Here is a 13321-nt window from a genome sequence, read left to right as displayed (position 1 = left end):
TAATTGCTAATTCATTTGATCAATTGAGCAAAGTGAGGTATTTTACAAAGTTAGATCTTCGATCGGGGTACTATCAAGTAAGAATTGATGAGGGAGACGAGCCCAAAACTACATGTGTTACTCACTATGGCTCTTATAAGTTCTTAGTCATGCCATTTGGCTTGACCAATGCCCCAGCAACATTTTGCACCATGATGAATGAAGTTTTTCAAAGAGTACTTAGACCAATTAGTGGTAGTATACATGGATAACATTGTGATTTATAGCTCTACTTTAGAAGAGCACGTGAAACATCTCAAGAAAGCACTATCCAAGTTGAGAGAGCACAAGCTTTATGTTAAGCTAGAGAAGTGTTCTTTTGTCCAAGAGAGGATTAAGTTCCTAGGGTACATTGTTGAGCATGGATGCATCAAAATGGACCAAGAGAAGGTCAAGGCTATTCAAGAGTGAAAACCACCTGCTAATGTCTCAGAGTTGCGGTCATTCCTTGGGTTGACTAATTATTATTACAAGTTTATTGAAGGCTACTCAAGACTAGCTTCCCCATTGACCAAGTTACTAAAGAAGAGCAAGTCATATGTTTGGGTGAAAGAGTGTCAACAAGCCTTTTAAGCCTTGAAAGAAGCTATGTCTAAAGACCCTGTTCTTGCTTTACCTGACTTAGGTAAAGCTTTTGAGATACAAACTGATGCATTTGATTTTGCTTTGGGTGGTGTTCTTTTGCAGGATGGTCATCCAATTGCCTATGAGAGTAGGAAGCTCAATGATGCCGAACGGAGATATCCGACTTATGAGAAAGAGTTGCTTGCAGTAGTGCATTGTTTGAGGACTTTGAGGCACTACATCTTGGGCTCACGGTTGTTATAAAGACTGACAACACGGCGGTTGGCCATTTCTTAACACAGCCCAAGCTGAGCATACGACAAGCACGGTGGCAAGAGAAGTTGACAGAGTTTGATTTTGCCTTAGAATACAAGATTGGTGGCACCAACCATGTTGCTGATACACTAAGTAGGTAGGCAGAGCTTGCCGTGTGCCATCATGTATGTTCACTCATTTCCATTTCAACCAGCATCAAGAAGAAAATCAAGGCTCATCTAGACAAGGATCCTATGGCAGAGAATCTTATGAACCTTGTCAAAATGGGAAAGACTCGCCAATTTTGGGTGCAAGATGGACTACTAATGACAACAGGCAACTGCATCTTTGTACCCAGGGCTGGTGATTTGAGAAAGACACTTCTTAGGGAGTGCCATGATACACTTTGGGCAGGACATCCGGGTTGGGAGCGAACATTGGCCTTGGTGAAGCAAGGATATTATTAGCCCCGAATGCGTGATAATGTGGAAGAATATGTCTACATTTGTCTCACTTGCCAGCAAAACAAGGTTGAGCATAAGAAGAAAGCAGGCTTGCTTGAACCTTTGCCTGTGCCTAAATGTTCATTGGAAAGTGTATCACTTGACTTCATCACTAGACTGCCTAAAGTGGTAGACATCGAAACTATCTTGACTATTGTGGATCGGTTCTCCAAGTATGCCACCTTTGTAGCTGCCCCAAAATATGTTTCAACGGAGGAGACTGCCCAACTCTTCTTCAAGCATATTGTTAAATATTGGGGTGTGCCTAAAATTATTGTTAGTGATCGAGATTCACATTTCGTTGGCAACTTCTGGATAGAGTTATTCAAGCTTCTTGGGTTACAACTTAACACTTTATCAAGTTACCATCTGGAGACGGATGGGCAAACTGAACACTTCAACCGTATGCTCGAAGAGTATTTGCGCTACTTTGTTAATGCTAATCAACGAAATTGGGTGCAACTTCTTGATGTAGCACAGTTATGCTTTAACTCTCAAAAGAGTAGCTCTATGGGAAAAAGTGCTTTTGAGATAGTGAATGGACAGCAACACATTGTTACCCCACACAGTGGATGGACCTTATGAAGGAAAGGCACCCAAGGCTTACCAATTTGTTAAGGAATGGAAGAGAAATCATGACATTACTCGTGCCTATCTTGAAAAAGCATCAAGTAAAATGAAGAAATGGGCTAATAAAAAAAGGAGGCCATTTGAGTTTAGAGTTGGGGATCAAGTTCTTGTCAAACTCAACTTTGAGCAACGCAAGTTCATGAGGGGAAGAGACAAAAGGCTAGTGCGCAAGTATGAGGGACCGGTAACCATTCTGAAGAGAATTGGCAAGTGTGCTTACAAGATAGATGCTCCATCTTGGCTGAAAGTGCACCCGATTTTCCATGTAAGTTATTTGAAGCCTTATTATCCAAACAAGGAAGATCCAACCCGAAATGAGCTGAAACGCCAAACCATCATAGCTAAAGCAGGAAAAAAGTCTATTGAATCTATCTTGGCCGATCGGGTGAAAATGGTTTCCAAGAAGAAACAAAGGCAGTACTTGGTGAAATGGAGAGGCCTTGGGGATGAAGAAATCAGCTGGGAACGGGAGACAGACTTGTCGGCTTTTCAAGACGAGATTGATGCTTATTGGGCAAAGTCGTCGAGGATGTCGACCGTTCAAGTGGGGAAGACTGTCAAGGTGCGCCCATCCAAGGGTCAACACCTTGATGACACACTCATTTGTGCCATTTGGAGAACCAAAAACATGCCCAAGAAGTTGTTGGTGCAAGTGCAAGCCAAAGCCCAAGGCATGGTGCAAGACAACCCAAGGCATGCCATGAAGTAGCCCAGCCACAGCAAGCCACAGACTTGTCTGCCCAGCAACAACTTTAGGCCGTTGGAGGGTCAAATGTTGTCTTTTTGCCTTGTAAGTTTTTATGTAAATACTTTAGTATTAAAGATGTTTTAGGTCCTTAAACACCATTATGAATTTTTTAAAGGTGTTTTTCCTTGTAGAATTTTTTAAAAATCCATTATGACTCCTCAAACATAGTGGATGTTTCCTCTTGCCAACTAGGAAATGGCTTAACAAGCTATATTAAGGAAGGGGTACCCAAGTGTTGAACCAAATCACTTGTGCCTTTAAAGGACCCCAACCTAGCCAATGGTAAGACACCTTTTGTAGCACTTTTGGTGCATTGTTCAACTATTGTAATGCCTACTTTTGATCAATAAAAAGTTCATTTGCCTTTAAATTGTGCAAAGTTTTTCTATTGTTGCTTGCTTTAATTTTAACTTGTTTGCTATTTTGTGGCTTGTCTCTAATCTTGTGGCTCATCAACTTAATTAATATTATGTTTGCTTGTCTTTGCAAACCTTTTGAGCTTTATTGGCAGGCTAGTGAAGAGAATTAACTAGCGCCACACACACTTGCTTATCTTTGACAAGGCTTCCGCATTATCGGTGTGTGACACCTTGCCCTTGCCCACCTTGTTGAACACCACCACTCAAAACCGGTGGAGTCCTAACTTTGAATTGCTCAAGTCTCGATGTCTTTTCTTGTTCAACTCCACCACGAGGCGAGGACCCAAAACTCAAGCTTCTCTGCATGGTTTGAGCTTTTCTACCATGCCTCTGTGACAAAACTCCCTCAAATTTCTCATACAACTTTGCGAATTCATCATGCAGCCCTGGAAAGCTTTTCTTGAAGAATTCCCTTCTTTCCATATAAAGCTCTTTGAAAATTTCCAGCAGCCTTGGATCCACTGATTTTCCTGACCTCTATCGGATCAAAATGTTGAGAGATCGCTTTCTTGTAGCATAAAATAATGTTTTCGGTGAGTTTTTGATGGAGTTGATGATGAACCACAGAGGCCTTCCATAGACATGTTTTGTTCTAAAATGGATGTGTTTAGGGTGTGTTTGTTTTGAAAGATTAGGGGGTGGAATTGGACTATTAGTCCCACCGGATTAATAGTCCATTGTTTGTTTCATTTTTTTTACTCCGAACTAATAGTCCTCCCGGACTATTAGTCCCACAAATATGGGACTATCCTATCCCATGGGGGAGGGTGGGATAGAAACCATGTGATTGGTATCCCATGAGATTATTTTGTGAAATATCCATTTTACCGTCCATGCTATTACCTACCAAACAATTAGAAAATGATAAAATAGTGTTTTGAACATTTATAAATTATTTTTTTAGTGTTGTTAATTTAAAATTATATATTAAATAAAAAAATTTAATTATAAATTGTAAATTATAAATTATGGCCTTATAAATTAAATTTTTTAGTGTTGTTAAAAAATTAAATTTACATATTAAATTAAATTATTTTTTTAGTGTTGTTAGTTTAAAATTATATATTAAATAAAAATATAAATTATAAATTAAATTTATTTAAAAATAATAAATTATAAATTATGGCTTTATAAATTAAACTTTTTTAGTGTTGTTGAAAATTTAATTTATATATTAAATAAAATTATTTTTTATTGTCGTTAATTTAAAATTATATATTAAATAAAAAATATAAATTATAAATTATAAATTTAAGTTAATTGAAAATAATAAATTAAAAAATTAAAATATTGTGCAAAAAATAAAATAAAACAAATTTTTATTTAATCTAGTTAAAAATAATTAAAATATTAAAGCTATGTTTAATATTGTTATTACTTAGTAAATAATTGAAAAGGATAAAATAATCATTTGAGTATTTATCCTACTCCATAATATCCCAAACAAATATTGGATAACTAAAAATAGTCCAATCCAGATATTTAATCCCATGACTAAACAAACATAGGATACAAATTTAGTCTAACCAAATAGTCCCGGGACAATGTATCCCAGGACTAATAGTCCGATGAATTACAATCCCCCCTTATCCAGTCTGTCTAAACAAACACACATGTTTGTTTGGGCGGACTGGATTAACATTCCCATGACTAATAGTCCTAGGACTACGATCCGTTGGATTATGTATCATATCTTAACTAATAGTCAAGTTTAAAATAATTAGTTCGTACTTCAATTGTTTAACCAAACACCGGATTAATAATTTTATTGGACTATTAGTCCAATCCTAAACTCATGTCCACACAAACAAACATGACCTTAGAGTTTAGATTGAAGGGTCGATAGGAGATAAGTTTGTTTTTTTGGTATATATATTTAGCTCTGTTTTGGGTTATATATATATATATATATAGTGGTGAAACATGTTGAATAATCAAACTATTTATGAGCAATTTTCAACATAGTTGTCAAAGAATCTCCCAAACAATGTTATGCTGAGTCATCAATGACCAACACTATGTTGATTGAATTTGATTATACTCAATTGTGTAAGTCAATTTAATCATGTGGCTTGCCTTTAATCCGACTGTTTCATCACTTTCCTTCTTGGAATTTTTTGTATTTATTGGAGAATTTGGGTCAATTACGGATGCTTATATAATTGTTTTTAGAAAACTTAGGTCCCACGCCTCAGTTCTTGGAAGGCTTAAATTTTTTTTTTAAAAAAAAAAAAATTTTACGGAAGGAGAGAGAGATTTATAGAATAAGAAAAAGAATAGGAGAGGCAACTGGTTTTGATTAATCAGTTTTGTTGGGGACTTCGATTGATTTGGTTTTGATTAGTTAGTTAGAACATCTTCAATAAAAATATATTTGTATGTTAATGTGTTTCGTAATAAAAAATGATTAGTTAGTTAGAACATCTCCAATAAAAATATTTTTTTATGTTAATGTGTTACATAATTAAAAGTAATAAAGTGAAATCTAACTTTGAATACTTTAAGGCCATGTTTAATTCACAAGATCAATAGTGAGGTATTAATAATCTTATTAAATTAGTGTGGTATTCACTATCCAATTGGATTAATAGGATAAATTATCCATTGGATTAATAATCTCACCCCTACCCCATTACTAATAATCTTACAAATTTGTTGGATTAATTATCCATTAAATTAATAATCCTAAACTAAAATGTTAAAACAAACATAAGATAATTGGACCCACGAATTAATAATCCCAATCCCATACTCTAATCCATCCAACCAAACATGCTCTAAAAGATGTATACATACATTATATATAGATAAATTTAATTTTTTTTTTTTTTTTTGTTTTTTTATAGTCCCCATTTTTTTTTCCCCACTCTTCTCCTCGTTCTCTCTCCTTTGTTAAACACATTTTCCCCTAACTAATGCCTCTCAACATTTCCATTGGAGCTCTTTTTGAAAGAAAATTGTGTTTCAAAATAATCTGACACTAAAGTGGATTAAGCATCTCCATTGCAGAAAGATTTGATTTTGGGGGTCTATTTTTTTGATTTTTAGTTTTGTCAGGAACAAGGGTAGGGGTGTCAAATGGATGCTTTAAAAGTAAAATTGCTGATCATTCCAATATACCCAAAAAAAAAAAAATGAGTTGCCTTCGACAACAAAATTGGTTTTTTTCAACACATTGCACATTTATTCAACACAATGCACATCCGACCAGAAATCGGTCAATTAATACATTGGAATACAAAACAACTCCCAAAAAGGATAATAAAATCCTACATATGGGAAAAAGCCCAATAATCCTCTACACAACCAGATTAAAAAAAGAAAAGAAAAAGACAAAGAAAAAAGAAGCAGAATACCACTCCTGAATGAAATACACACAACCATATCAAAAGATACAGACAAGATATAGAATACATCTCCTGAATCCTAACCCAAGAATACAACATTCAACCAAAATATATACTATATATGTATATATACCATATACCCACCCTACAAAGCTCTAAACTCATGAAACTTCTTAATCAAGCTGTGGAACAAGAATTACCCTAAAATTTGCTATCTATACATATTGGGTCTACGAGGGGCATCGTGGAAGGAAGGATTTGCTGGAGAACTGCCAGCTCCACTGCTACTTGAAAAGAGCCATGGCCCTTCATTAGCGGGCATTTGTGGCACCAGGTTTGGATAGAATGGGTAGTTACGGGTGGCGTATGTATTAGAAACAGCAAGACTTGTATCAATGTTTGGAGTGTTAATATATCCATTGGAATGAGTTAGACCTGTAACCAAGCTAGGCGGCACAAAGAATGGCTGGTGAGAAGAAAATCTTGACTGTGTTTCCAGTGGTGCCCAACTTGGAATTCTCAACCTGTTTTCCATGGAGAGACTGGTTGGGATGGAAAGATGTCTATCGTCATTAGAAACGCTTGGCCTGGACTCTGTCGAAGGACTGGTGACAAAATGATCAACAGCGGTCAATGCACTTCCTGCATCAGGATAGTAATTTGTCAAACTCAATCGAGGGCTTGAAGCTGCGATGTTGGCTCTAGTAGTTGCTTCTATGTTAAAATCAGATGGCACTCTGAAAAGCCCAGCATATCCAATAGGAACCTCGGGTCTGTCCCCAACAGAAGGTTGAATAGCTTTCCCAATAGACCCACTGTCTTTTGGTGGCAAGGCATTGAGTTTGTTCTTCAATGATAACTTAGCTTGATGAAGACTCCCCAGAACAGATACTAATTTATTGGGTGTTTCGCGTGGCATCAACGCATAAGGTTCATTTTTGCTCCCCGAAGTGTCTCCTTTAGAGAAATTATTGGATGTATGAGAATGGATGTTGCGTGCTGACTGATCCCCAGTAGGACTCTCCAAGTGTTGATAGCTATGTGAAGGTGGAACACTGTAGTTTCCTGATTGTCGTTGCTCTTGCTTTGCTATAGCCACGGGGAATACGAAATCTGAAGCTGGAGATTCATGAGCAAGCATGCTGCCGGATTTTTTATACTGAACATCATCAAATTGAATTTTGGATGATTCTTTACCATTACGAACCTCTTCCACCTCGGCCTTTGGTTCTTGGTCTTCAGAGGCAATAGTCCCAACAGGGTATGGAGGAGTGTGTGCATTAGTCTCATCTCTTTCTTCAGTGATATCAGAGTGGTTCCCGGGTTCACAAAAATCCTAATGGTTCATGATCAAAATACCAGATATGTTACAATGTAGCATAATGAATTCTCACAAAAAACAAAGGGAAAGTGAACAATTTCAAACACAAATTAAAACTATGAAAAAACTGGATCATAGTTAATGGCATAAATCTACGATGCACAGACACCTCCCCAGAGGTCAGATACTGTTGTTGGACACGGACATCAAGAAGGCAACATGGATGATCATTTCAAGCCACCACTCAACCAGTATGATCCATGTACATGGAAAATTACAATATTACTACAATGTGAATAAGTTTTTCCTGACGAGTAAATGTAACATTTATACATATGCATACAGAATGAAGACACAACAAACGCAGAAAACATCCAAAATTGTTCTGAATGAAGACAGATCAAAGGATTTATATCTGGTTGAACAAACGAGGAACTAGTGATGCCTAAATCAATCAACACTTCTCATGTCATGGTAAGGTTTTGGACAAAAGAATGAAGTGTTTATGTAGAGTGATGCTCAAACCTTAGACAAGGAAAAATTCTATGGTCTGGCAGGGCTTGGTTCCAAGATGCGAACAGTGCTCTTATTAAACCATGCCAGATCAAAAGCATATGAATGGTTTGTGAGAGAAAGGAGTTAACAAGGCATACCGGTGTACTGTTATTGTTCTCTCTGAACTTCTCTTCCCATTCTCTTTGCGCTTTTTCCTCCTCTTCATACTGCCCTATGAGTTGTGCTTGATGTTCTAGAGCTCTCTCCATGTCTTTGTCACTTCCATGTTCACCCATATAATTGCTAGCACTAGCCACCGATTTCTGATTTTCTAAATCCCCTGCAACTGAGCCTTCAAGATTGACTTTTGCATCCTGCTTTTCAGAACTCTTTCTCAAGATCTCAGGCTTAATGTCAAAGCAAGTAGCAATTTCACTCTCTTGAGGAGATAGCATGCTATTGTCAATTTGTGACTCCTCAACTGCTGATCTGAAAAGCCAAACACTAAATTGTAATACTTATCTGTGTGGAGAAATAGGTATCCATGATAAACTCCATTCATGCAATGAGTTGAGAAGCACCTAGGAGATTTATAAAAGAAAAGGTCAAATAGTTTGACCCAATCATATCAAGAAAAACAAGTGAAATAAATCCATTCAGAGAACAAGGGAACCCCTCCCCCCCACCCCTTTCCCTTTTGGCTGACAGCCTGGCACTATGTTTTCCAAAACAAATTTCACAAATTCAGAATGTCAAGTAAAAGGAAAGACCAACAGAAACTATCTTAGGTTCTTAAAAGAAAAAGAAAAAGAAAAAGCTGACCTTGCCTCTCTCCTCCGTATGTGGCGACAACATTTACCATCGCGGCGTCTCGGTGAAGCAGATGTGGTGGATGCAAAAGTGCTTCGGCTTCTAGTGGAAGAATCTGTATACTTCTTTTCACGTGAGCATGAAGAATCTTTGCCACTTTTCCAAGACAAGCTTCTACGAGGTAAAGGAGAAGACTCAGGCTCCGAACCAGAGAATTCATCAGTGTGATTCCTCCTCATCTTTGAACCAACCAAGCTTCCCTCCTCCTCTTCCTCCTCCTCCTCCTCTGCAGAATTATTACTCACTTTAGACTCGCAATGGATCACTTTATGGTCAGAGCTCGAGTCAAATTTGTCGGAGAACCCACTCATCCCATGGTTCTCCAAAATAGCATGAGCATATGCTATTGTCTTTTCAGCCTTCTTTCTCTGGAGAGAGACAGTCGTTAGCTGTTCCTCCAGTTCCAATACCTATAATGTATGCATAACCAACTATGTAAACTTATAAAAGAAGGATTGAGGCATGTGTCGGCATACAAACACACCCACAAATGCAGAGAGAGAGAGAGAGAGAATGTTATTCCACAGGGGTCAAAACATAAAATCTCCTAATGCAGTTGAAACATTTAACCAAACTAACCCTTTTGGCCAGTTCATCAGCTCTCTGTCTTGCAGTGCTAGAGACAGATCTTTCAGCGAGCAAGCGTGCCCGAAGGAAATCAATTGTCATTGTATTTGAATTTTCCATCCTATCATCGTGCCTGGTTAATAAAATCCCAGTAAGTCAGGACTCAAAGAAAAGAAGAGCAAGAATAAAGCAAACCCCAAATCTTAATGCTGAAAATTGAAGAAAGCTGACCATCCTAATATTAAGGAACAGTTCAGCTTCAACGTTAAGTAGACCCAAATCGATTTCTGTCTATTTGGTTTGTAAAAGTAGAGACAAATTGGAAGACACTGCTCAAGAAACAAATCCAGTTCTAACTATTAAACATTTTGTTTTCCTCTCATTTTATTTATGAATACCAAACAGAGCCTAATTGTACTAAGTACTAGAGGACATAATTGAAGCATTCCTGAGATATTCCGATTCTTCCATTATCCCAAAAAATAAAAATATTTACGGTGAAAACAAAAGAAAGACCGATTCACCAACTTCAAAGTAAGGACTACAAACAATCTAGTCATTCAAGAATTGCGGGAAAATGTAAGAAACTGAAATCCCAGAAAGCCAAATCTTCCAACAAAGAAGCTCAGTATGACTGTGCAAGAACAATCTAATACTTCAAGAATTGTGGGAAAATGAAAGAAGCCGCAATCCCAGAAAGCCAAATCTATTCCAACAATGGAGCCCAATATGACTGCGCCAGAAACAACCTAGTAATTCAAGAATTGTGTGAAAATGAAAGAAGAATAACAGTGAAATTCATGATAGACCCAGCTCACCCGATTCCTAAAACTCTCATTTTCCACAGAAACACAGAAAAATCCCAAACAATCTATGAACTTACGAAGAATCAATCAAGAAAACAGTAATTTAAATGTTAAACACAAAAACCCGAACTACAGTTCAAAGCACAAAAAAGCAAAGAAGATGAGAACAAGACAAGATCATCACCTCGGATCTTGATCAGGGTCTTGCTGGTTCGGAGAATTCTGCATTATCATAAGCAAAACCCTAACTCGAATTCCCACCAAAAAAAAAAAAAAAAAAAAAAAAACTTCAAACTGCAAAGATTCAAGATTCTGTTTAGAGTAATACCCAATGAAGTAGTAAAGAAATTGAGGTGATTTAAGTGGTCAAACCAACAAATTGAAACAAAGATTTAGAGAGAGAAAATCAGAGAAATTAGCAGATGAGAAAGACGACTTCAAAGAAGAGAAGGAGAGTAATTGAAAACCCTAAAGAGGCGATTTAGGTGTAGAGGGTATAGAGAGAGAGAGAGAGAGAGAGAGGAGGAGTGAGCTTCGTGGTGAAACGTTGGGAATGATCATAGGAAGCTTCTGTCTTTAAAATCACCATCCACTCAAGAAATATAATCCGAACAGTAATCCAAACAGTGTTCCCTAAATTTGATGGCTGCTGGTGTCAATTCTCTCTCTCTCTCTCTCTCTCTTATTTTTCTTCTTTGGTTTTTTTAGAATAAATTATAATTACATTTGAGATTTATTTAAATTATAAATTATTTTTTGTATTTTTAAAAATTATATTATATCTTATAAGATTTTTAATTTTATAAAAAATAGATCATTTTTTAGAATAAATTATCAAGTTAATTAACAATTTTTAATAATATTAAAATTTTATTTTAATTAATAATTTGAATAATATTATTATAGTTGTGAAAAGTGATAATTATAATTGACAAGAGTTTCACCGATTATTTAATATATACAAATTCAAACGATTCGAATACACTCAAATTTAATAGATGAATAATTTTTGTTTCAATTATTAATGATTTCTCTTTTTATGTTTGGATTCTTTCATTGGGTTTGGTGGATACATTTTAGAATCGGGTGATTTTAGTTATTCATATTTTAATATTAGTTGGATAAAATATTTATAAAAATAAGAGGACAAATTATAAATATACACCTATGAGAATTGCTTAAATGTTATTTTAAAAATTATACCCCGTCTATTTAAATCTCTAATTGCATGATAATCAACTCTTTTATTAATAAATTATTATGTCAGTTAATTATTTTAATGATGTCACAAACATATTTTTTGTTAACAAATTAGATAATTTTATTATTGTATAAAAGAGTAGTTAAGATCTTTTTTTTTGTTAATTCTATTAAATAAAAAATTCTATTAAAAAAAATTGACAAGTAGATATTTGTAATTTTTAAGATTATAAGAAATAATTCATATTTTAACCAAATCACAATGAGTATACTTGCAATTTATCCAAAAAAAAAAGTAAAATAATTAAATGTCAGTAGCTATATATATATTGACAATGATAGAGAGTTATAATTTTAAAATTTTAAAGAGAGCTCTAGTAATGTGATAAGAGAAAAAAAAAAAAAAAAAAAAAAAACCTAGGTATACACATTATATCACATATAGGTCTTATTTTTTGCTACATCACTAGAGCTCTCTTTAAAATTTTAAAATTAGAACTCTCAATCTTTATTTTGTATATATATATATATATATTTGGTGGAATGGAGGCCCTAAGGTCAAAACACAAGAAGAAGAAACTAAGACAATCGGCTAAATCCCAGACCAATAATGTTTGAGAGCTCTAATTTGAGAGTTCTAATGTAACTCAAATGATGTAGAGTGTACCTATGTGAAGGTGGAGCCCACACTCCTCTCTCTATCTCTCTCTCTACTGTCTCTCTCTCTTTTATCTCACTAATGCTCCATTTAGAACTCTCAAATTAGAAGTATATATCATTATTCATCCCAGACTAACAGGGGTCGAATTGACAAGGGAGGGGTGTGAACAACTTGCAACTCCATCATGGCTCTTACGCCTTTCGTTGCCATTGCATCCGCACAAACATTCATTTACGACACACAAATTGCAAGGAGCAGTTCCAATTCCTTGCCATGAGCCTACAAATTTCCATCACAATATTATGCTCCGGAAATGCTTGACTGGAGTGATCGATAAGCTCAATGGCAACTTGGACATCAAATTCCACCACAACTCTGAAACAAGAGCATCTGTATCAAACTCTTCAAAATAAATTTTTAGCTAAAAATTTAAAAAAATCAACTCCATCAAACTCGCATAGAGCATCCACACCAAACTCTTTAATTTTTTAGTTAAATTAAAGCTATTTTATTATTTTAGCTCTCACATTTTAACACCTACTATATCAAACTCTTTATTCTAACTTATTCTTATTAAATATTATTTTCTTTTTATATTTGTTAGTTTTTCCTTTTTTTATTAAATTGATAAGTTACCAGTCAAATAATTTTTAAAAAAAGCAAAAAAAAAAAAAAAAATGGCCATTGACCAGTTTACCAGCCTGACTTTCGAGCGGACATCCGGTAATACACAAATAGCGATGAACAGTGCCTCGTTTGTTGCAACGAGTTACTGTAGCCATCGTATATTTTGACGAGCTGTAAGCGAGTTTGATGGAATTGATTTTTTGAAGTTTTTAGCTAAAAAATTATTTTGAAGAGCTTGATATAGATGCTCTTATAGCTCGTTAAAATAT

At 35.4% G+C, this 13321-nt stretch overlaps 1 protein-coding gene across 2 annotated transcripts; it reads right to left on the bottom strand.

Moving 5' to 3' along the window:
• Nucleotides 1-6319: 6319 nt before the first annotated feature.
• Nucleotides 6320-11226, bottom strand: LOC114294165 (uncharacterized). Of its 2 annotated transcripts, XM_028238301.2 has the most exons (6): nucleotides 10749-10859; nucleotides 10415-10507; nucleotides 9771-9891; nucleotides 9144-9601; nucleotides 8480-8810; nucleotides 6320-7841 (listed from the first exon to the last, which is right to left on the bottom strand). In XM_028238301.2, exons 3-6 carry the CDS (start codon nucleotides 9876-9878, stop codon nucleotides 6717-6719), a joined length of 2022 nt encoding a protein of 673 aa, XP_028094102.2. In that variant the 5' UTR covers nucleotides 9879-9891; nucleotides 10415-10507; nucleotides 10749-10859; the 3' UTR covers nucleotides 6320-6716. The 2 variants fall into 2 exon arrangements, with proteins under 2 accessions (XP_028094102.2, XP_082728692.1); XM_082872566.1 differs by lacking the exon at nucleotides 10415-10507 and having other exon boundaries at nucleotides 10749-11226.
• Between the last annotated feature and the right edge of the window lie 2095 nt (nucleotides 11227-13321).

Source organism: Camellia sinensis, chromosome 1 (genome assembly GCF_055761805.1).
Source record: "Camellia sinensis isolate YWXY chromosome 1, ASM5576180v1, whole genome shotgun sequence".
NCBI lineage: Eukaryota > Viridiplantae > Streptophyta > Magnoliopsida > Ericales > Theaceae > Camellia > Camellia sinensis.
The sequence above is the reverse complement of the archived record's forward strand: the minus strand, read 5'-3'. Positions and strand labels throughout refer to the sequence as shown.

Bases quoted from the DNA above. Each gene is read 5' to 3' on its own strand.
- LOC114294165 (XM_082872566.1), bottom strand. From the start codon at position 10,798: ATGATAATGCAGAATTCTCCGAACCAGCAAGACCCTGATCAAGATCCG. The intron at 9,892-10,748 runs GTGATGATCTTG...TTTATTAACCAG, and splicing joins GACCCTGATCAAGATCCGAG to GCACGATGATAGGATGGAAA. The intron at 9,602-9,770 runs GTTAGTTTGGTT...CATACATTATAG, and splicing joins CTGATGAACTGGCCAAAAGG to GTATTGGAACTGGAGGAACA.